At 37.6% G+C, this 23949-nt stretch overlaps 3 protein-coding genes across 4 annotated transcripts; 1 reads left to right on the forward strand and 2 right to left on the reverse strand.

Moving 5' to 3' along the window:
- Window positions 1–63: 63 nt before the first annotated feature.
- On the reverse strand, window positions 64–4858 carry tmem169b (transmembrane protein 169b). Of its 2 annotated transcripts, none has more exons than XM_055032471.1 (3): window positions 4747–4858; window positions 3833–4176; window positions 64–3352 (listed from the first exon to the last, which is right to left on the reverse strand). In XM_055032471.1, exons 2-3 carry the CDS (start codon window positions 4098–4100, stop codon window positions 2718–2720), a joined length of 903 nt encoding a protein of 300 aa, XP_054888446.1. In that variant the 5' UTR covers window positions 4101–4176; window positions 4747–4858; the 3' UTR covers window positions 64–2717. The 2 variants fall into 2 exon arrangements, with proteins under 2 accessions (XP_054888446.1, XP_054888445.1); XM_055032470.1 differs by having other exon boundaries at window positions 3833–4205.
- An 817-nt stretch (window positions 4859–5675) lies between these two features.
- LOC129361234 (uncharacterized) lies at window positions 5676–10251 on the forward strand. The gene is made up of 15 exons (XM_055031981.1): window positions 5676–5973; window positions 6175–6231; window positions 6395–6521; window positions 6641–6730; window positions 6814–7001; window positions 7080–7122; window positions 7201–7297; window positions 7392–7524; window positions 7611–7675; window positions 8054–8113; window positions 8355–8530; window positions 8609–8747; window positions 8833–8874; window positions 8950–8977; window positions 9760–10251. Exons 1-15 carry the CDS (start codon window positions 5922–5924, stop codon window positions 9882–9884), a joined length of 1422 nt encoding a protein of 473 aa, XP_054887956.1. The 5' UTR covers window positions 5676–5921; the 3' UTR covers window positions 9885–10251.
- Window positions 10252–10260: 9 nt separating this feature from the next.
- On the reverse strand, window positions 10261–22659 carry pfkla (phosphofructokinase, liver a). Its single transcript, XM_055031980.1, has 22 exons — window positions 22373–22659; window positions 21009–21082; window positions 20829–20906; window positions 19699–19888; window positions 19409–19574; window positions 18847–18891; window positions 18086–18194; window positions 17880–17975; window positions 17561–17653; window positions 16669–16794; window positions 16509–16573; window positions 15631–15694; window positions 15398–15544; window positions 15238–15308; window positions 14970–15057; window positions 14734–14886; window positions 13387–13551; window positions 13239–13300; window positions 12344–12455; window positions 12035–12134; window positions 11845–11950; window positions 10261–11750 (listed from the first exon to the last, which is right to left on the reverse strand). The coding sequence occupies exons 1-22, from the start codon at window positions 22455–22457 to the stop codon at window positions 11603–11605; spliced, it is 2343 nt and encodes a 780-aa protein (XP_054887955.1). The 5' UTR covers window positions 22458–22659; the 3' UTR covers window positions 10261–11602.
- Between the last annotated feature and the right edge of the window lie 1290 nt (window positions 22660–23949).

A 23949-nucleotide genomic window follows, 5' to 3' on the forward strand; every position in this document is an offset into this window, starting at 1 on the left:
GGATTTACAAAACGTGATGTGGAAAACAGAGTCAGTCCAAAACCACATCTATTCTTTTTTTTTTATTATTGTAAACAAAAACAGCATACCCAGAAAGGGGAGGCCATACATGGTTACATATTCTCAAACACACCCCAACAGATGACTCACCAAGCATTTAAATAATCTGACTCATCTAAAACCAATATCTACTCACCCAGTTTATGTCAAAGTGCTGCAGTGTAAAACACATACAGGAGCTTAAACAACTTGTCAAAGGATAACAGAAATAAATCCAGAAATGAAGAGACAACATATGAAATATGAATACATGGGAATCTGACAAGATTTATCAACTAGAAAACTACAAATGAAGCAAAACAATGAGATTCTGATCGCACATAGTTCATTTCATGGTGCTGAGATTGAGCAAAAACATAATAAAATGAAGTTATAAGTAGTGGCTGAACAAATTTGTTCATTTTTTCTTGATTGCCTTTGACCAGTGATTGACAGGTCAAATACTGAATTTTTAATTTTTTTTCCTCTTCACTCAATGCATCATAACTAAAATCTTCTTTATTTTCCAATGGTTACCGCATCACCGAACCCCAAAACGCATAAATGAATGTCGAGAAAAGCAGATAAATGTATATTTGAATAAAAATAATCATGTAACATTTTTTGGTTTTCAGTTATATTCAAGAACAAAACCTTCTTGGACATTCACTTTGAATGGATCATACTGCAGTTAAAGTATTTTTAAGAACTCCAGACATCCTCCTGAGCTGTATTGAATGTAAGTGGAGTAATAATTTAAAAAAAATCAAAATATAACACCATATTCTCATGGATCATCAGTGATCACTCAATACTCATTATTACACTAGTAATCCAAAATTTTGTCTTATTTCAAAAGTACACAGGTAAACATTGAGGTGTCTTTGTGCACAGTAGGGTTGACTGAGCATTTATTTTCAACAAAACTGTCCAGACTATTTAAATAATACTGAGCTATGATACTACAACAGACATGGAAAGTATAGTTTTTATTAGGCCAGGTGTAAACACTTAGACTGACAACATACACAAAAAAAAGTAACATCACAAAATAGAGAACCAATGGTGGAAATCAGACTCTTTAAAACGCAAAATAATCTTTCAGTCAACAATGTGTTACTATTGACTTTTCCCACTGGAACAGTTCATGCAGAGCCTTCTAAACTTTGGAAGTTACACAAGTCATTGCACAGCAATCACAAATGTTTATTACAGATATTTACAGATCAAGTGAAACTTGGTTATGATGTTGAGTTTTCTGTGTTACTGGATCTCCAGCATGGCTTTCCAAGCCAAGGCCAACATGAGGTGAAAAGTTTCTGAGATTGGTTTAGTAAACCCTGGTAGCTGTTTAATGATAGAAGTTGAGAACCATAAAAACCCTGATAACCAGTTATGCTTATAGTTTAATAAGATTCAGCACCAGAAGACAGTTTGGGCAGTACATACTGAGTTATGCTGTACAGCATTTTTCTGAAACAAAATAATAATTCTGAGGAAAATCTTCTTTTTCAGTTTAATTAAAGAATAAGATTAAAATGAAGTCATATATTTACAACCAAAAGTAGGAATTATATCAAATTACAATTTCTAAAATCTGTAACTATATTTTCTTGCGAATTAAAACTTCCATGTGTTTGTCTTCAAACTAAGATGAAAAGTTAAAATGACAGCAGCATTTTATTTATGCCAACATAAAGAGGGTCCTGTAAAAAGAAAATCTATTGATAAATAGTTTCAGTTCTGAGTACTCTGATCTCATTATAAATGCAAAAACTGTTTAAAGGACTGATATGTTTGTTAGATCAATCCTGGTACTAAAGGCACACATCCCTGCATGTTTTAGATGTTTCCCTGCTTTTAACACCCCAGATTTGCATGATTGCATTTCAACCAACACTTGTAAATTAGTTATAAATCAAAATAAAGCTTGTCAAAGCAGAGAAAAAAATGCTAGGCAATGTGCCTTCAGGGCCAGAGTTGGGGAAACCTAAATTAGAGAACATTAGTGAACAAATCAAAAGAATATTCACTACTCAGGATGGGGAATCTGTTGCCCAGGCAACTGTTACAAATCTGGCTTAAATTTGAAAGCATAACAAGAAGAACCCCAGGGTTGAAGCCGTATGTAGTCCATCTCCACTGTGCTGTGGAGATGCTTTTCTTCAGCAGGGACAGGGAAGCTGGTCAGAGATGATGAAAAGCTGAATGGAGCTAAATACAGAACAATCCTGGAAAGAAAATGTACTAGAAGCATTCGACACTGTGGCAGAGGTTCTCTTTAGAGCAGGTTTATATTCATAAACATACAGTCAGAGCTGGAATGGTTCTGATCAGAGTATATTCATGTGAGAGTGATGTTGTCAAAGTCCAAATGGTATAATTAACAAATAATTTATGACAAGACTTGAAAATAAATATTCACTGATAATGTTCGAATAATCGGAATATGCTTGAGTTATTTTTTGAAGAATTGACAAAAATGTAAGTCTCTAGACATGCAAAACTGGTTAACATACAATACTTGCAGCTTCAAGTGCAACAAAAGGTGAACGTTGTGTTGTTTAATCACATGAAACTCAAATAAAATCCATTAAAGTTTGTGGTTTTAACCTGATAAAATGTGAAAAAGGCCTTTGAATACAGCTGCACAGCTCAGCAAATCAGCAATGCCCCCCTCAAACTGATGACGTCTGGGCAAATTCACTGGGTGCCTTGCTCTGCAGAGTCCCAGAAACCATGTCAGAGTCGAGCAGCTCCACAATGCTGTAGGGAGAGCAGTCCTCCAGCCCCAGCTTCCCACAGGCCCAGCCACAAAAGCCTTTCTCCAGGTCTCGCACCGCCATCCACCACTCACTGAAAGCCCAGGACACCTGCACCACAGCTGAGTATAGAGCCAGAGACAACGCCAAGGGCATGATGAGCACAGGGTAAAAGATGATGAGAAAGGGGCAAATAGTAATCTTGTGCCAGAACGTCCGCTCCTCATTGTACACCAGGAAGACGTTGTACCAGGTGAGCGTGCCGTAGTAGAAGGAGGTGATGAAGGAAAGGAGGAAAACCACAGGAGCGCAGGAGATGCTCCACAGCACCACATGGGGTCCCTGGCACACTCCTAAGGCACACTTTCGTTTGTACCCTTCCCCAGCCTCACACTCTGCATCAAGACGCTCCTTTGACTTGGCCAGATCCCTGAGTTCCCTCTCTGTCAAAGTGACGTGAATGTCCACCACCTGGCCTTTCTTCTTTCCTCGAGTGATGGTGCCAGTAAGCGTCACGTAGCAGCTGTCTGGAGGAAGGTTCCAGTCCCTTTCTGTTCAGAGATAAAATTAGGTTTGAGATGAACAACAATACATAAAAAAACATCTAACAAAAAGCTAAATAAAAACAATATTACTGTCAAATACACAAGTTATTTATTAAACATTTATTAAACAGAAGCAGTTTTATTAAACAGTAAAACTTTTAATAAAACTGTTTATTTTAATCGCAAAGTTCAAATAATCCAGATTTGGAATTAAAAGTAGACTAAAGTTGTGCACGCTTTAGGGCTTGGCTAATTTTTAGATGATAGGTTCCATACAATACAAAAAAACCCAGTATATTTTTCAGCTTATCTTGAACAGCTGTATTTATATTGAGATTCAATGAGACATGTTTAAAACAAAATTTAAAAAGGCTGGAAATGAAAGCCCACTACATATTTGCTTTTTGTTTGTTTTATTAAAATAGAAAACCGAACACAATTAGAACTTGTGTACTACTCTTCAACTCTAACACTACTCACTCTCACCTTCTCCTGTCGGTGTTCCCAGGAATTTTGCTCCCTCCTCTGTGCTCCTTTCTCCTCCCTCCTCTCCGCTCTGCTCCTCTCCTCTCTCCATTTCGGAGCGGTACACGATGATGGACTCTGGACGGGGCTCTTTCTTCTTCCTCCTCTTCCTCCTCATAGATGGCCCCACTTCTCCATCATTCCCCTGGCTCACTGACACGTCTGATCTCAAGGAGACCATCTGAGGACTGCTCTCCCCTTCAGTGTGAGATTCCTCTACCTGTGCCATCCTTTCCTTGAAACCAAATAATGATGGGCTACTTTTCTGATGCGTTAGGCGTGGGCTGAAATATGTGTCCCATCTACTGCGTTTATAAAAAATTAATGTAGATTACTGGAAGGCAACCCAAGCACAGAAACACACACAACAGAGAGGAAGAGAGTCCAGTTAGAAGAAGCTTACTTGTTATTTAATCCTCAGCATGCAGGCATTCTCTGCTCAATTTTACACAAAACAGCGAATGTTTTCTCTATGTCCTGCTGTAGACTGTTTACATCCAGGAAATGGCATCTATTTTCATATGGATGTATAGGGAAAACCGGATGTAGCAAAAACAAAGCAGGAGCCTGGATTTGTTCAGTTTAGAAAGAATTTTTTTGTTTTGTTTTGCATGACCGTCATGATTATCTGAGCACATAATTGTTATCTTACATCCTCCTTACAGACATATGTATAAAAAAACACACGAAAAATAAACAGGGCGTCCAGTAAGAATGCATTCTTATAGGAGAGGGTGAAATCGACAATGCAACCCTCATACAGCTGATTCCCCTCCCATGTAAATCCCACCCATGTTCCGCTCTTTTGTCTGCAGACAGCAGCCGGTGGAAATCCGCCGCCGTCTAAAAATTCTCCCACTGAAATGCAGGCTTACCTTTAAAAGAACGGCGAGCAGCAAAACTGGGACAGTGTGAGAATAAACTAGCGGATCAGGAACACACAAACACACCCCAGTGCTGCGTTTCTGGGCATACAGATGCGCTACGCAAAACGGCTTCTGGAATAGGACTAATCCCGCCCCTAAGCAAAAATCCTACAAAATCAGACCAATCCACGCCATCCTTGATCCCTGCTCCAGCCACACCGTCACTTCTGCTTTTGGAGGAAAAAGCAGGAATTAGCTGCAGAATTTGGATACCAAAGATTATTTCCACTATGGAAGCCCGGTAGCTCCAAACGAAAGACAACGTGGTCTTACGCATCATATAAAATATGAACAAATTTAAGATAAAAATAAAATAAAAATATTCAAAATCACAATTTAAGATAAAAGATAAAATGATTTACAGTGCAACAAAAAACAGAACTACGAAATGAAAAAAAAGCCACATTTTTGATCTTAAATGAATAGTATCTTTGAGTTGCAAAGTCATAATTGTGCGAGACAGAAAGATAACAAGAAAAAGTCACTTGTTGAGTGGATCTTGGTTTCAGGGTTTCAACTGTAACAGACTGAATAAATGCACAAATGAGTTGGAAGCCTGAAAGGGACATTTTCAAGATCACAATGATCAGAATGAATTAAACTAGTTCCTAGACATCTGTTGACACAAAAAGCAGGCTACTGTTGAAATAAACGTCGTTCAAAAAAATTGGAAATGAAAAGCCAACACAATGAAGCCACAATTACGAGTCATTTGTGTCATTTTAAGGGAACATATTTCGAGTCTTAATGTTGAGACTTCATGTTTTAATTTTAAGGAATGAAATATTATTCTACATAAAACCATTGGCAAACAAGTATTAAAAGTACAGTAGTGAAATCCATCAGTAAGTACTGCGTTCAGGAAGAGGTGGCTGACGGTCGCCATTGTTAACAAACCAGGAAGCGTGACGGTCCTCATGGTCGTTGAAAAACCTCCAACGTTTGTTTCCTTTAGCGTGAATTCTTTCTAATCTAAGAATAGACTTTAACCTCAACCTGTGTTTTTCTGTATAACTGGTGGCTTAAGTTGTCACCTTATCACACATTTAGCTTTAAACCATCATTTTTCGTTATAGTTGAAATTCTTAACTTGTAATTAGCGCCGTTAGCTGGTTCAGCCTAACATGACGGAGCAGCATTTGCTAGACAATATTGACAGTCTTGTGTTTCAATTCGGTACGTTTATTATGTTTACAACTATATCTTAGTTAAATTTGTTCGGGTTTTTGTTGTTAGCACTTTAGCTAATGCAAGCTAAGTTGGCACCTAGCTTACATTTTGACTTTGTTTCTTGACAATACGAGAAACTATTGACAGCTGTCGGGGCAGGTATCTTTTACAAACAAAAGGCAATCAAATAATTTCACTTCTTTTTAGCTGTTAAAATTCGAGAGGCTTCTCAAAAGAAGAATGCAATCCAAAAGCAAATCAAAGGTATGTCTTGCTACACTTGTTGATAAGTTAAACAAATCGTGGCCTGTTAGTTTTATTAATTGATATATCGCGATAAGTAACTTGAAGTATTATAATCGCATTGTGCTCCACGGTATGTATCAAATGCACGAGAGTAAGTAATATGAAGTATTTCTTTAAACAGAGTGCAGAAATCTCATCACTGAGAAGAGGTCTTACATTGAAGCAATTCAAGGATACATCAAGAATCTTGATGAAGAAATTCGAGTGAAGCAGAGCACTGTAACGAAGAATAAAGAAAAAACAAAAAGGTAACAGCAATGAAGTACCACAGTGTGCACTGGTCAACATGATCAAATGTATTGTTAACCCAGTTACATTATAGTAGGGTTTTATTTACTGTTTTTTTCTGTCATCCATGACACTCCAGCATGAAGGTGACCATCAGCCTGCTTCTTCAGTATGAACAGACGCTGAAAACAGAACTGGAAAGTAGACAAAGCAGCTACGACCATGACCAGTAGGCTATTGCATAATTTGATCAGTTGAAAGCTGCATTTAAATGTACAAAACTGAATTGTTGATTTTACACCAACTTGTTAGGGAAGTCTACAAAGAAAGGTTTGCTACCTACCTGCAGACACTGGAGTCATACAAAGAAACATATTTCCAAAATCCCTTCGCTCAGAAGCTCCTCCTGCTGCAGGCTGAGATAGAGAAAACTGAGAGTCGAATTAAACACTGTGATGATTGCATGATGATGAAAAAGAAAGAACTGGAATATCTTACTGGTAACCTGGTCTTTTCTTTGTAATTTGTCTTTTCTCTGGATGAGCTGAAAATTTACATATTCAACAATTTTTGAACAGATCCAGATGTGACTTCTTATTCCATGGAAAAACTACCAGATGGGTTTGTTTTAAAAATAACAAAAACAAAGCAAACTTTTAAAGCTTTTTATTTACTAATTAAATGCAATTTTCTCTGTAGTGTTTTAGGCAAGCACCACACAACAGAAGAACAATCCAAACAGACGAAGGAGGATTGCTCCATTGACATGTCATGCATTGATCTCAACCAAGCGGCTGTACTCAGATTGATCAGTTTGACATTTTGTCACTGATAACACATCAGTAATCATATTCTATAAAATTATATCAATACTGAACATAATATTACAGAGTGACCATGAACCTGCTGTGGAGGTAAATACTGAGGAGGTGAGTGAGGGAAACGAACCGCAGGATCCAACCAGCTGCTTCACTGCCTCTGACAAATCAAATGAAGAGCTCTGGTCTCTGCAGCTGTCAGATGGTGAATTGAAATACATTTTTTTATTATTTATTCATATATAGACGTCTTCATTGAAGATCACCGTCAGATTGTTGTTTTATTTTCAGAGTCAGGTCCACCAGAAGAAATGCACTCTGAGGCAGAAGAACCAGAAATTTCACAGGAGGAACAGGTTTTAGTTTATTCTCTGATTTTTAGTGGACTGAGTCACTGTAGTTTTTAATGCATTTGCACTTTCAATGCACAAAACTTTCACCTAGATTAACTTTTAGGTTATATAAATTAAATTAGGGTTATGGTATGACTAGGTTATTAAGTGCAGTACAGCACTTTATTTTTTCTTTAGTTAGTTCACGTTCTGATACTGTACATTAGTATATGTACAGACTGGCGCAGTATCTGCGACAGACTGGCGACCTGTCCAGCGTGACTCCGCCTCTTGCCCGAAACACTCCCTGGAAATAAGCACCAGCACCCCTCGACCCCACTAGGGTCCAGGATGTTAGAAAATGGATGGATGAAGGGTTGCAAATCAATGAATGTCATGCAGGGACATCAGGAGCCTGATGCAAAGAGTGAGAGTGAGGGAGCGACAGGAACAGACCAGCGGGTAAGAGATCTTTGTTTTTCAAACTACTGTACTGAATTTAAAACTGTTGACATATATTTTACCCTGTCTTTTTACTTACAATTTTACAATGTATGTTTTTACAAAATAAAGTTGCAAATATCGTAACACATAGTGACTTGAATATATAATTTCAATGTGGGTTTTGGATTGTAAATAGTAACATGCTAGATTACATTGAACATTGTCTGAAAAAGAGTTTTGTTGTTTTTTCTGTCACAAGGTGCTGGTTCCTACTTTACCAGAGGAAGTCCAAAAGGATAACATGCAGGATGAAGCACCTGATGCAGAGGACTATCAGGAAGCCAATAGTTTTCCTCAAACATTTCAAGAAGACAATGTACAGGCTCTCTTTCCAGCTGAAACATCCGTGTTCTCAACTCCAAAATTTACGTTCAAGTAAGATTTTATGAGTTCAAGACTTTTGAGTCAAGTTGTAAACAAAACCTGAAGAGATGTGTTCTGCTCTTGTGTTAGCTTCAGTCCCACCAGCTCTTCTCATCAAGGTACTCCCGAGTCAGCTAAATCTTCAGCTTTTGTTCTCAATCTGAACTCCAATGTTAGCACACCTGGATTTCCTGGATTTGGATTTGATGTTGGCCCATCCCAGGAAGAAGTAGGAAGTTCGCTGAAGGAAAAAACTAAATCCAACAGCAATTGCTCTTTCTTGGTTTCAGAGTTAACTATAGTTGTCATTGCAGGAATCCTCTTTTGCTTTTTCTGGCTCTTTTTTCGACGACAAGGTGAGGTTCGCATTACAAGGTATTAGACCTTATATCTGGAGAAAAGATACTGAGGGATGTTCATCTTCTTTACAGAAAGCCACAGATGCTAAATCTTCAAGTAGTAAGTATCTGTTCAGAAGCTGTTTTATTACCTCTGGGTGCATCCCAATAAATTAAAATGTCATTTAAAAGTTTATTTATTTCAGTACATGAAAAGTGAAACTTATGTTTAGATTCATTGCAACCAGTGTGTTCTGCTCACAAAGTTTATTTTCAATAATTTTAATAAATATGGCTTAAAGCTAATAAAAAACAAGATTAATTTTCTCAGATTAACAAAAAATAAATAATACCAATAGTTGGTCGGGACTCTTTTTGCATGAATTACTGCATCAGTGCAGTATAGCATTGCAGTTATCAGCCTGTGGTTCTACTGATGTATCCAGAAGAACGACATCTCATCTTCCTTTTGTCTTTACTGCACAGTTTCTCTATGGGGGTTTGGTCAAGTGAGTTTGCTGGACAGTCAAGAACAATAAAACCATGGTAACTGAACAAGGTATTGGTACTTTGGACAACGTGAGCAATTAAATCAGCATCTTCATAAAACCTAATAGTCAAAGTTGACTGTAACTAGCAAATGACAAGACATCACTGACCATGGGAAGTTCACATTAGACCTCAAGCACATCCAATTTTGTGTCTTGACACTCCTTCAGTCTTTTGCAAGATTCTTATTTCCAGAGAGAGAAAATGTTGGGTTTTTTGTTAGCTGTGAACCATGCCCATGAAAATGAGAAATTAACTCTTGAAATATATCAGTCTGTGTCCATATAAATTAAACATTTGAAACCACCTTACTCGAATCAATTAACCCTTCGATTTGGGATATGATTTTTCTAGCCACTGAGTTCCTGTTTGACCAACCAGAGCAAAGTGAAGACTTCCAGTTTGCCTTTACAAGCAAGAGTCCTGAGTCAAGCAAGAAAAACTCCAAAGATGAGTTTCCGTTTTCATTCAACTTCTGAGAAAAGAAAAACCACACTACAACATTTTGTGTATGGAGTTCCTGTTTATTTCCTTGTGTTGTTGAGCTGGCAGTGATTTAAGTTCCTGAATTCAACTGTTGATATACAGACATATTTGGGGTAATCACAAAACAATGTATACATAATAGCGTCATACTTGGATATACATATACGTCATTGATATACTTAAACACCTCAGAAGTTTATATTTCTTTATGGATTTCTCACTTTCAAATACAGTAGTTGTAAAGTTTACATGTTTTACATTGTAATAAAGTGTTTCATAGGTTCAGAAAATTCAATTAATTTGAATTAATACTAGATATGTTGCTTCAGTCACACAACCACACTATATATATATATATATATATATATATATATATATATATATATATATATATATGTATGGGTCCCTTGAGTTACAATCACATTAGCCACACAAAATATTCAGATAAAACAAACAAAACTTTTAAAATGTCTTAATTTTTTAGGCTTATTTCTTTCACTGAAGGCTCCTGTTTTTGTCTTATGGCTCAGAATGTAAGCATTTTCTATATGTGGATTTAAAAGCAAGATATTTATAGTGCAGCATCTACATTCATTTGTTGTAAAACATGATATTCAATAAATGTTCTGTAAAACTTTGGTTTGGTGACACATCTGGTTGACTGTTCTATAGCAGCAATTTGAGTAGAAAAAGAATTCTTACAAGCACCTTGGAGAAAGTACAGAATTTCTCTTTATTAAATGTGTCAGCTAATAAATGAATACTGAAAATTATGTTGCTTGATCTTAAATAGTATTACACTGATTAGATTTATTAAAAAAGTTTTTAAGAAACACAGTCCAATTTTCATTCAACAGGAAGGGGCCTGAACTTTATAGAAACAAGAACTTGATTCTCAGGGCATCTGCAGTCACAGGCACACACTAAATAATAGAAAACATCTTATACTTCAGTCACACTAATGCAAAGACATCAGATCTATTGTAAATATGCTCCACTGCAACATTATTTGCATGAATGCTACTCAAATATTGCAGCCACATTCTGATAATCTTACTTAAATTCATGCTTCGCTTAGCAGTGTCTTGCCTTGTCTACATAAATTCACTCACCTCAGCATCTGCCATGGCAGAGCACCTGACTTTTTTTTCCAAATAAGTCACCTAATAATTATTTTACCACTTAGGCTACTCATAGCATTAATCTTTAAGCCTGAGATGGTGAACTGATCATTTAGCTTTTGTGTAAATCAACATGTTCTGTTCTGACAGAGAAGCACACTGTTCATTTTACACAATTGTTCCCAAAATACATGTACAAAACATCACATTTCCAATTAACCTATTTGCTTCATCTTTTCATTCTTTAATCTACATAAAGTATTAAATAAGCCCACGTGCAAGGCAAGCTAAAAGGCATGATAACAGCTTAATGCAAAAATCTAACCGTATGACAAGAGAATAAGAGTTCTTGTTTCTTAGGTAAAGTTAAGGCAGGAGGAATTCAACTGGAGAGAAAACAATATCTACATTCTATAGTGGATGTTGGTCCAGTGCAATTTCATATGCAAATAGAAATTATTTTCCACTAGGGCACTCTGGCTAGGTTTATGAGGGAGAGCACCAAAACTCCTCACTCCTGAGTGAAAATGGGACAAAGGATGGATAGATAAGGGTTGAAAACTGCATACAGAAGTTTTGCCTCAATGAGCCTAGTATCCAGCATCAATGCTGATGGAGCGCCGAGTAAGATGTTCCATCTCTCCAGGGACATATTCAACAAAATTGGTTTGATACCTGGCCAGCATCTTCAGCATCGGTCTCAGGTTGAACCACCACTGAACGTTGGGCATCCGGTGCCTGAAAAGCAAACAAACAATGCCCATAAATGATTTGGTATAAAGTTTTTAACAAAAAAAAGCAGCCACTTTATATGTTTTTTTATAATACTTACTCAAAATCAGTGCTGGCCTTCAGCTCAGTTACAGGAATGAATGACACGACCTTCCTGTTCAGGCCAAGCACACACACCGTTTCTGGGGAGTTGGCGAACACGCGACCTGGAGGGAAATAATAGCATCATCAGCAAACATCTGCAGCTTGGTTTAGTACTTTTATTTTCTGGGAGTGTAGCGTAACTCCACCTTGTCGGAAGTTTTCCGTCAACCTCTCGGAGATCCACTGGGTTGCCTTCACACCCAACTTGGTGCCAAAGTTCCTATCGAAGGGGGAAGGTGCTCCTCCCTGCAGCACAAACACACATCCTAAATAATACAATGAAACTCAAACATGAACACTCTCTATATATATCTTTTAATGGTCTTATTTGTTTACATTACATTGGCTCTTGTTATTTTATCAAGAGACAATGTATATATCTTCCAAAAATACAAAATATTTGCTTTCACTATAAAGCTACTGCAAATGGTGTTGTCTTAGTTTAAAAACTATACCTGCTGGAGGTGTCCCAACACGTTCACTCTACAGTCAAAAACTCCCTTTCCTTCCTCTGAATACAGCTTATAAATAAAGTCTGTAGTGTAGTTCTTGTGACAGCATTCGTTCCTGTTTAAAAAAGAAGATAGTCAACAGTAGTTCAAAGTTATTACACAATTAGGTCATTCTGTTGTTGGTCTAAATATTCAGAATGCTACATTTAATCAGCAGAATTTTGGTTTTAAAGGGTCATAAGTATTTCCAGACTGAACAATGTTGGTCGTAACTTTAATTTAGTTGTAAACTTCAAAAACAAGAATGTCAATAGTTGGTGAAAACCGGTATCAATAATTGTTGAAGTTAACTGTACTGCAAATGTTTTAAGTATGGTAACCTAGGTGTAAAAATGCAGATCTGACTTACTGGGACTGAAAAGTTGCCAAACGTATATTAATCTTACTTTAGATATTAAGTTATTTTTATCATTTATGTGATTTTAAATAATGACGGTCTTAGGAAAATTGCAGAAAGTCATACATGTAACCCACTGACACTTGCAGAAATCCAGCATCAAATTAACTTTGACAGACAAAATAGTTTAAAAAAACTCAAACCTGATAACAAGAAGAGTCACCTCGAAACAGTCTGGAGGGCTGGACACTTAAAAGTGTCCAACTTGTTACAAAGTTCTGTCTAAACTGAACTTTGGCCGACTCAAACCCTTGATAGCATCATTAAGCACTTCTCAGCATTTATTCTAAACCAGTCAAATAGAAATGTGTTGAAAAAGACTGGATAGACGGGAAGCCATTCTTTTCAGTAGAAAATCAGCCTTTACTACAAGTACTTTGAATTTCATGTATTTAGTAATGTCAAACTCAAGATTTTAAATTTCTCTGTAAAGTTGCGAACCTTAGTACCAGACCCCGTTGGATGTCCTTCTTCATCTTTTCAGCCAAATGCTCAACATTGGTCTATGAACAGAGGGCACATTGAGAGAAGATGCATTAGACGAACAAAAAAAGCGAGACAAAGTGTTTTGTTTTCCCTTAAGTCTCACCTTGAGGTCATGGATGTTAAAAGGCTCTTCGAATATGTAAGCAGCATCAGCACCGACAGCAATAGCAGTGGAGGTGGCCAGATAACCACAGTATCCTCCCATCGTCTCGACTACAAACACTCGTCTCTTCGTCCCAGAGGCAGACTGCTTAATCTTGTCACATCCCTGAAGACAAGGTAAAATTACTCTCAGAACATAAAAAGCTTCCCAAAGAACGGATGCTGATTAAAAAGTAAGACGTATTTCCTTCTGAGCTATAAAAAGGTTTGACTGGCCCCATCTACAGATCGACCCAAAACACAATTTTTAACTACAGTGCCACCAGTGTCTATTTGAACCCCTGGTGAAAAATGTACAAAAAGCTTTCAATAAGTTTGATCTTGCAATGCTGCACCCTACACTCTCACTGAAAAATGAGAAAAATCTTAACTCTGAGTTTATTTATTCAGTGGGAGGAAAAACTCCACATTAAGAAACAATTGGTTTAACTAAAACACTGGTTGCACAATTTTTATTACCCTGAACAAGAGAAGGATCTTTGACCCTTCCTCCCTGCACAATCTCTCTCCCGACTTCTTTTCAGTGAGCCTGAGTATAAGCCACACCCACCAACTTTAAAAAGAAATGTTCAATATTTTGCCCACTATCAGGCCTCTGATAGTTAGTCTTACTAGCATTTAGTTAACTCCTCATATTAACAACTGTGGTGACAGGGCACAAAATACTTTCTTTCTGACAAAGCCACCAAAGGACAAGGCCCACTTATGAAAAAAATAATTGTGACTTAAAAAAAGGTAATTTTTCTTCTGTACAACTCATATCTCTGTTGTTAGTTGCTCAATGCTGAGACTAAAGTCAGAATTTAGAAAAAAAATATCTCAGAATTCTGACTTTTTCCAAGATTCTGAGAAAAAGAAAATTTCTTTTTTTTTTTTTTTCCAATTTACCCTAATCCTCTCCCATACCATTATATCTCTGTAGTGTTTAACACATGCTGACCTCTAGATGCCACTGTTACTGCAGTTCTCTAAGAGAGCTTTGGAGGCTTTTCTTGGAAAGATAAATGTTTTCTCAGGTAGCCTGCTGGCTGGTCATGGACTACAAACTGAAACTTCCTAAATGCCTTTAAGAGTGAAGCATAAGTTTTAAATGTTTTAGTTTTGTTACATTTAAAGGGATTCAGTAAATAAATATACTGAAGGTTATACTTTTCTCAGTTTTTCATTGAGATTATCTTACTGCAATAAAAGATAAATTTATTTTAAAACTTTTTTTTTTTATGTTTTTTTTTTTTTTTTTTTTTTAATGAAACTGCCAGTAAATGTGCACAGATCTGTTCAGACGTACTTCCATGGCGGCGTTGACAGCTGTGTCTGCTCCCAGACTGAAGTCCGTTCCTGGGACGTTGTTGCTGATGGTTGCTGGAACGACACACATGGGGATGCAGAGTTCATCGAAGTGACCCCTGGCTTCGTACAGCTGCTGCACACCCTCGTATCCCTTTGAAATGAACACGTGGATCGTAAGTCTGAAGCATTTAATTAATAGTATTCAGTGATTTAGAGAAAATAAGACTCAAATACCTCAAATCCTCCAATTACAAGCAGAGCTGTGATGCTGAACCTGCCAATGTTCTCAACAATTTTCTCCATGAAATTAGCAGGAAGGGTTCTGAGAAAGGCACAACATGAAAAAAGGTTTTAAAATTACTGTGAGGCGTTTAATTTCAAATGTGTTGCAATTGACCTCTAAGCATTTTAAAATTAAGTTTATTTTACTACCTGAATTTGCTTATGAGTACACAAATACTTGATAGGCATGTTTTTGAAAAAGTACAGCTTTCTTTTTTACCGCTTTGTCCCCAGGAGTGATCCTCCTTGTCCCGTCCATCCGGCCACGTTGTGCCATTCCATTTCAAATATCTGCTCAGAGGCAGAAAGGAGAACAGTTTCTTTTAAATTATTTTTAAAAATTATAGCTGAAATTTTACGTCATAAAAAGCCATCCTCACCAATCCGTTGGCAAGTCCTTCAAAGCCGTCATTGACACCGTAGACCTTGTGTCCGTGAGCAAGTGCAACTCTCACGGCTGACCTGACTACTGCATTCATGCCTCCGGCTGGAGCGCCGACGTTCAGAATAGCCACAGAGTGATTGCTCTAAAGGGGAACCAAAGTCAAGTTCATCTCCCATGTAACATTCACACTTAAAAACATGAGCTATAGCTAATGTCTAACAATCTAACCTCAGTAACAGCAGGCTTTGGGAAGGCCAGAAGCTTGTAAATATTCAAGTTGTTCTCAAAACTCCTACAGAAACAAGACGCATTATAGTTAGGTATGCAGGCACTTTTCCATGAACTTGTCAATTCTTAATAAATTAATTTAACTTGTTATATTTTAACAATGACTCGTATTTTGTCATTGTTAAATACAATAACAAACACATTAAATGTGTAAATCTACACATTTAATGTACATTTATTACACGTTAATTCTATTAAAAACAATGATTATGGCTTAAGGCTAATAAAACCACAGAATTCAGTTTCTCAAAAAATGTAATGTTACAAAATACTTATTTAAAAGAATCAAAAAACTAAATTGGAACACCGAAATGACAGTCTACTGAAAAGTATCTCCATATCCAGTACAGTATAGCTTTGATTGGGGCTCCAATCCAGTGGTCAGCCTGTGAATCTGCCAGGAATCTCTAGTTGCTTCAACAGCGACATTCACCTCATCTAGATTGTTGTTCTAATGTCTCCATCAACATCCTAACAAAACTAAAAAAACATTCTCTATGTGGTTTAATTAAGACCAGTTTGCTGACCAATTAAGTGGTATTGTGGTCATTTGAACACTTGCTCATAGAGCCTGAACAACAAGCTTTATTAAAATTGAATGGTTGTTAATTGGCCTCTTTGTTTAGACAGTCACTAAGTCAGCAGTCTTATCAGTTTGTATATTAGAGACCATCTTTATTTGGTCTCGGGTTACAACTAGCAATGTTTTTTTGTCAAGTTTTTGTTATGATAATCATCAAAATTAACAAAAGTAAGCACTTCAATATTCCTTAAAGAATCATTGTACAGCACAATCCAGTATAACTATGAGCGCTTACCCTCCACGCAGTTTAACAGCTTCAGCAAACCTCCTTTCATTCATGGCTTTCTGCACCAACTTGGTCTGCAAAAGATTGTTAACTTTCTTGCTAATCTGCAACCACATCACAATGTTTGCCATCCATTAAATCAGTTCCCCCATTATGGAGCCAGACTCACCATGTCCACACACTCCATGAGAGGCAGACGGACTGCATGGTTGCCAGAGAGGCCGATGACACAGGCTGGCGTGTCTGGAGAGGCCTCGATTAGGGCAATTACTGCCTCCACTCCCAGCTTGGTGCTCTGCAAACACACATTGATATTTAGATGAAAAAAGTGAATGTGGGTCTGGCGAAATCGTGCAGGCTGGACTAGAAAATCTTCAATCAGAGAAGCTAACCAATAATAATTAAAAGAAGCAAAGTGACAAGATTTTAAGGTTGCATATTAGTTACTATGAAAGTTGTCAACATGATTTTTTGTAAGTTGTTTGCTGGTCTTCATGTACTGTTCATCAATTTCAATTGAGTTTATTTATTATATATTTAACCAAACAGGTCCAACTTATATTAAATTTGACTGTATACAACCCAGTTTAATCCAGGAAAAAGTCAAATTTGTATCAAATAACAAAAATAATAGCAAATTGTTTTTGAATTCATATGTAAACAATGACCTGACAAGGATAACCAGCTTTAAGTATTTCCCACTGCAAAGCCTCTCTGTAAACAGACAAATGTTGTATACACAGTCCAGTCAGGCGATGAGTTCAGACACTATAAATAGAGGAAGAGAACAAACAAATGCTCTGATCTACCAGTATTTAATAGAAAGTCTCCAGGGACTGGGACTGGAGACCTAATGCTCCAAAACTAAAGTAATTGTCACTCAATTTATCATAATTTTTAAAAGCTGTGACTACTAAATAAAGGGAAAAATACAATTTACCTGTCCATGCTGATCATTTCAATTTCAAACTGTCTAAAACTTCCGACTTTACACTAAGAATTAACAGTTAAATGCCATCATGTTGATGATGGTATTTAAACATACACTCAACAATCCTCACCAGTATCCTGTCGAACGCAGACGGAGTTCCTCCTCGCTGAACGTGGCCGAGCACCGTCACTCTGGTGTCATAGCCCAGCCTCTTCACCACCAGCTTCAAACAGATGTACAAGTACTCATCTATTAATGTTACATTCTCCAGTATGAAAAAAAAAGAAAAACTAAATCATAGTTTAAGCTCCAGAAACAATAACATGTCCTTATAAGCTACACCAAAGACAATGAATTACAAAATACACTTTCTTAATCTTAAGTAAGGAGTCTTCAACACATATTGACAGCCATTATAAGTGTCATCAAGACTGTAAATAAGAGCTCACATCTTTTATGTAAGTTGAGGAGATGGGCTTTCCATTTGAGTCGATGGCTCCCTCTGCAACAATTATAATGTTGAGTCTTGACCCCTTGTTTCGGCTCTGAAGGTAAACAGAGGTTTCTTGGTTAAACCTTCAGACACGGTGTACCGCAGCATGAAGCTGGTGCTCATATGATATCTGGGCTGTTTTTGTGTGCATTCATGCTCTACTTTTTCCAGACGAGCACACATGCGATCCTCCCAGCCCTCAACCGGAGGATCCTCTGGAATGAAGAGCCAGTCTGCTCCTGATGCTAAAGCTGATACAAGGGCCAGATACCTTCAGGCAAAACATGCTAATTAGCACAAGAGGAGGGTGGAGTACCCAAAAAATGCACTTATGTAAGTGTAGTACTACTACATATTTTTATTCAAGTAAAACTAAAAAGTCGCTGTCCAAAAAATTATTCAAGTGGCAGTAAAAATAGTATTTGGTAAAAAATTTGTAACTGATCAAGTCATGAATGATGTAGTATTTAAAAATTACATCCTCCGATGAACCAAAATATTGGTATGAAAAGATCAAACTGAAAATAATTCTTAGAAATACCATAATTAAAAAATGACCAAAAAAAACAGGCAAAAGAAAAATTTGTCTAACTATTTTTGTTTCAGTAAAAAGCATACAAAACTTCAACAAAAATTGCAGGTCTGTTTGTTTCTGATTAATTTTTGGTTAAAACGAGCTTGTTCTTCGTTCTGTGAAGTTACTCACAATGGGTAGAGAATCCAGAGATTTTATTCAAGAAACAGTAACAGTACTTCATAATAAAATTACTCAAGTAAAAGTAAAAACCACAGCTTAGTGAAAATCCTTCTAAACGTAAAGTTGTTCTAAAACGTTACTCAAATATAGCTAGTTACTACCCAAATTTAATTAGCACCATATAAAAGGATAAATAAATAACTTTAAAAATCTATGTGTTACTGACCCACAGTGGCGGCCCATGACTTCGAGAACAAAAGTGCGCTGGTGGCTGCAGGAAAGAAGAGAAGCATGAATCATAGAAGCATTTGTAAAAACTGAGAGCAAGTCTGTGCAGGATACAGCAGATATGCTGAGTTCACGTAGCTGGGGGCAAATAGTGCAGTAACACACTAAAGCTTACTCACATTATAGGAAGATGACTTACGATCATGTAACAAAGTTCTGTGCAGAGCTGAATGTTGGCAACAGCCAAACTTCAAAGATATTAGTCACTTTAGTAAACATTAAAACAAGATGTTGGAACCTCAATTGAGAAAATCTTTGGGAAGTAATACTTGCGCAATTAAATGATTAAAATGACCTATCATGTAATGTGAAAAAGGTTGAAAATTGATGCTTTGACTGAGCTTGTGCTTTATAAAAAAATGGGTAAAAATATTTATTCTCTAATTGTGTAACTCAAAAAAAAATCTGGAGCTGTAATTGCAGCAAAAGGTTGTGCTTTATGCTGTTTATTGACATAAAATCACAGTAAAACACAAATGCAACTCCTTCGACTGTCTAACCTGTTTGCAGTGGTCATGATGGCGTCGACTATTTCCATGATGCGATGCAGCGCAGAGTCAGCTCCGATGGTCATGTCAGTGCCGCAGAAATCGTTGTCTATTGATCCCACAAGTCCGACGATGTTCAGATTGTTGTGCTGCTTCGCAAGCGTGTCTGTGATCCTTCCTGAAGACCCACAGATGTAATTTTCTCTTTAAAATGCATTATACAGCACTAGTGATGGCAAGGAAACAAGACTGATCAAATATCCCGGGTCAAAATAAAAAACGGTTCCCAGAGAGCGGCTGACCTTTCTGTACGAGCTCATCCAGCAGGCCGCTCCACTCGCTGCGGAAGATATTGGCTCCGGTGAGGCTGCCGTCTCCGCCACACACACACAGGTTGGTGATGCCTTTCTTCACTAGGTTGAAGGCGGCGGCGATGCGGCCCTCGCGTGTCTGGAAGGCCTTGCAGCGAGCGCTACCGATCACCGTGCCACCCTGCAGCAGGGACGCTAGTGAAAACTAAGCTGAAACATATGATCTGTCGCTGAAACGACAAGCCAGATCACACATTTTTTCTGAACATGATTCTTGTCCAGATCATGTTTAAAAAAACTGTTGTGTGAAATACTGAAAGTTTCCATTCATTTATTGCATTCATTGTTAAACTTCTTAAAATGCTCACAGAAAATACTTGTCTTGTACCATAAAATGCATGTTTCATAATGGTTTATAAACTAAAACTTCAGGAAAAAACCAACACAATTGTCAGCTGTAACAGCCGTTGCTTTCTAAAATGAATGCACATAAAACAGAGTCAGGTGAAGACATAAAATATTTTAAGTCGTTTTTAAAAAAATCTGAGCAAAGACGACTAAAGAATAAAAACAACCTTGCATTTCTTTAGTCATGTTTCTCAGAGATGATTAAAGAAAGAGCCCTTAGTAAAAATTTTTCTTTAGTTTCACTGGTTTTGTTGACCAATTTGGTTGCTTTTGTTGACCAAAGCTCCAGGTAGCGTTCTGGTCATTTCACTCCTTCCCCATTTCACACTTTTTTTCAGGTTCAAAAACAAACCAGTGGCTTAGGAGCATGTTTTTGTGACAAGTAATGTTTGAAAATACTATTTTTTCAGACATTCTATTATCTTACAATATTAAGTAATATCCATCAGTGAGAATTACCTTTGGTAGAATAAAACAATGAGAGTAAACTGGCTTTAATGAGTGATCTGGAGTACAGTATATAGAAATAGAGAATAATGTAAAGTCTACAAAAATATTATTTGCATTCTAGCAAAATGATATATGTATATTATGCAAATTGGTATGAAATGGAAAAATGAGATGGCATCAAGAGGGCACACAGGGGTGTAATGTAATCATTTCCACTTTGTGAAAGTCATTTTCCCAGAAGACAGTAATAACTTTCAACCCACCAGCTGGATAATGTTGGTCACGCTATGCCAGTGTGCCAGCTTTATGTTCTCTCCTCCATCCACCAAGCCTTGATATCCCTGGAATGTCACAAGAACATTGCAATCAGTCCCAGAAAAGCCATAAAACAGGATGTGACGTCGGTCTGCATGTTCACTCGCGGTCGTAAAACTCTTGTTTACCTCATGGATGAGGTACACCTTGGCCCCGACATAAATGCCCATTCTGGTCACGGCTCGGACAGCGGCGTTCATACCTGGGTCAAAAACAGCACTGTCCTTACATTACACTCAACTTTAGTCGATTTGCAGTCAGGCTATTGCATCATATGAGGAAATTAAAGTGTCTGTTGTTGCATTTCACTTCTTTATCAGTTATTGGGCAAAGGTGCCATTTGCTCTGTGAGGACTACAGCAACAATCCTCAGTAAGATTTGCTTGAACAGATCATGACACATAAGGTTTGCTGAGCCTGTTCCAAGAGGGGCAAGGGGAAGAGAGCTCAGATTTAAGCCTTTCACCATTATTGCGTAATCACGTGTGCAAATCAGCTTCAGTTGGCTGTGATTATTGTAAAAACTACTGGACGTGTTTTATGTAATTGCATTTAGACTGAATGTATGAAATAAGAAGTCTCATACCTCCAGCTTTACATCTACTTTTGATGGGAATCAAAAGGGTCAAGCAGTCCATATTATTTTTAAATTAGCGGATGATTACATTTTTATACATCTCATTCCATGCATAAAATCTGCATTGGATTTTATGCATGCAGAGCTAGAACTGCATGCCAAAAAGCCTATAAACATCAGCAGAGTTCTAAAATAATTATCTAAAAAAAAAGACATTTGTGATCAAATGTACAGTTTTAAGACATGCATAAACATGATCTGTGACTTAAATTTGAAAAGTTGAGGCTTTTAAGTATAAGATTTATGATTAAATAATGAAAAAAGCCAGACCCAATTGCTAATTTATGCACCTGTAATATCTCCATCTTGGAAGCCTCTGCAACTTTAAATGTATGGATATGCAGTAAGGGGGTGTTAATTAAATATTAATAAGTCTGGCTTTACAGCTCAATCAGCTGTAATACTGTAGCTGTAATTGTTTGTTGCACACATTCTGCTGGAAATTCCTGATTTCAAAGCTAGTAAATATTGTATTATTATAGTATTAAGTAGGTGCAGTTAGTGATACTAGTGTAGGGATTGTTATATGGGTTGTGAATCCGCACAGGGCCTCAGGGGGGCCTTGACTTTGGCCTCTTCACATCCGAATCCCATTAACCTTTTAATATGCTATTATAATTGGCATATAGTTCACGTACATCGAGCCTGTTGGGACATTTGAACTACATTATGAGTGAGAACATAAATAAATCCAAATCGATCATGTCTGAGTGCGAACAATCAGCTCGTCCATGTGTAAACAAACCCACTCTGTGGGGTCAGAGCTGCACAGAAACACGATTTAAGCTCCACGCGTCCAGCCACAGGTGTGAAATATTAAACCTCAATGCAGATCAGGAGTTTTCTAAAGGTCACCTTGTGCATCTCCACCGCTGGTCAGCACCGCTATGGCCCGACCTGCGCCCGTCATCTTCAGCTTCTCCAAGTCCATGGAAGACATGTTGACCTGCTCACCTGACAACAGAGAAACCCGCCTACAAAAATGAAAAGCACCCCGTTAGTTTGGGTGGATAAAAGAAATGATGCAGTCGCTCCTCGGTGTTGTCTCAGCTGTCCGCTTCCTTGTTGGCAGCGGGTTCAAACCAAACCCTTTCTCCTTCAGCGGAGTGGAAGCCCCTCTCAGCAGTCCCACCTCTCCGTAGACTGACTCCGCCCTCACTCAGCGAGGGAAAGCTCATTTGTGGAGCGTTCATTTTACTACCCGGCGCCGCCCGGAGCTGCGAATACCTGCTATTCTCTGCGCTCCTCCCGGATACCCGCTGAACCGGAATGTTCGTGAGAGGAGACCCAGGATTAATATAAACAGATCAGTCATGCTAACCGTAGCTATCGAGAGGACCGCGCAGAAACTGACGCACTCTTTACAGAAGATAAACAACTGTAACCGTATTATATTAAAACCTCTTTTCTTATGAGGTGCGTTTGAGTGCGTCTTCCTGCGCTTCCCGTTAGTGGTCGACGTCGAAAAGGTGGAGCTTGGAAAGACGGCATAGTGAAAACGTGACTGAGATCACGCTCAGAGCAGCAGGAAAACAAGAAGCAACAGTTTCACTCTGTGGTTCTGCGTAATGTTTGTGTTTGCAAATCCCGCTTCAAGAAGACGAGATGAGCCAAGACAGCTTGCACAAAGTAACATCGAGCGCTTCTCTAGAAAAATAAAGGGGATAGAAATTCAATTTTATTGCTACAAGAACAATTGCACTGGTTGGATTGAAAGCCGAAGGCTGCTTCAAAACAAGCAAATGAGACCTGACTAAAAATAGAAAATAAACAAAATATTTGTGTAGTTTTCTGTCAGACTTGAAAGTATAGCAAAAGCACACAAAAGGGTCACACCATCCGTTTGAACAAATGTTTCCTATCAGATCCTCTTAATTTAGAACAAAATCAGGAAAAAGGGGAGGCAGAGCTGCTACACTTTTCCAGTTGTCAAGAAATGGCTTCCCTCGATTTGAATGCAGCCTGTGAATGACTTCACTGAAGAAATAAGAGTCATAATTTGTGATTTTCAAGCAATCCAATTAAAAAAAACAAAAATCTTATTTTTAATAATTTTCTGAATAAGGTGAAAGTTTTGCAGGGAATGCCATTTACTTGCCATGGTCCAAGTGGGAGCCTGTGATGTGAAATCTCAAAAGATAATGTTATATTTATCTTAGTTTCTGAGTTATCAATTTTGAATATTGTTTTGTGATGATAATAAACAGCTTCTGAGTGGATCTGGATTGATTTGTTTCATGCGATGCCCAGCTTGGAGGTTTGAGATACATCAGGAGTATCAGTGAAGACGTCTAAATATAATTTAAAATGTGTCAAGACGTAGAAAAAAAATGCTCACAGGTGTCCTGAAAACTGTATCTTTCTCCTTGCACTTCAGTTATGGATCAAATGTTAAAGTTCAGTCCTATGAGGGCAGTAGATCTGCAATATTT

The sequence above is a fragment of the Poeciliopsis prolifica genome, unplaced genomic scaffold, assembly GCF_027474105.1.
Source record: "Poeciliopsis prolifica strain line A6 unplaced genomic scaffold, Auburn_PproV2 SCAFFOLD007, whole genome shotgun sequence".
NCBI lineage: Eukaryota > Metazoa > Chordata > Actinopteri > Cyprinodontiformes > Poeciliidae > Poeciliopsis > Poeciliopsis prolifica.

What these genes read in the sequence shown, in the direction of transcription:
- LOC129361234 (XM_055031981.1), top strand. Translation starts at nt 5,922, where the DNA reads ATGACGGAGCAGCATTTGCTAGACAATATTGACAGTCTTGTGTTTCAA. An exon ending in TTGATCTCAACCAAGCGGCT is followed by an intron (nt 7,298 to 7,391) that starts GTACTCAGATTG and finishes ATAATATTACAG; the next exon opens with AGTGACCATGAACCTGCTGT. An exon ending in ACTCCAAAATTTACGTTCAA is followed by an intron (nt 8,531 to 8,608) that starts GTAAGATTTTAT and finishes CTCTTGTGTTAG; the next exon opens with CTTCAGTCCCACCAGCTCTT.
- tmem169b (XM_055032471.1), bottom strand. Translation starts at nt 4,100, where the DNA reads ATGGCACAGGTAGAGGAATCTCACACTGAAGGGGAGAGCAGTCCTCAG. An exon ending in GGGAACACCGACAGGAGAAG is followed by an intron (nt 3,353 to 3,832) that starts GTGAGAGTGAGT and finishes ATCTCTGAACAG; the next exon opens with AAAGGGACTGGAACCTTCCT.
- pfkla (XM_055031980.1), bottom strand. Translation starts at nt 22,457, where the DNA reads ATGTCTTCCATGGACTTGGAGAAGCTGAAGATGACGGGCGCAGGTCGG. An exon ending in GGATGAGCTCGTACAGAAAG is followed by an intron (nt 19,575 to 19,698) that starts GTCAGCCGCTCT and finishes GTGGGTCTTCAG; the next exon opens with GAAGGATCACAGACACGCTT. An exon ending in TTGTAATTGGAGGATTTGAG is followed by an intron (nt 14,887 to 14,969) that starts GTATTTGAGTCT and finishes TTCATTTCAAAG; the next exon opens with GGATACGAGGGTGTGCAGCA.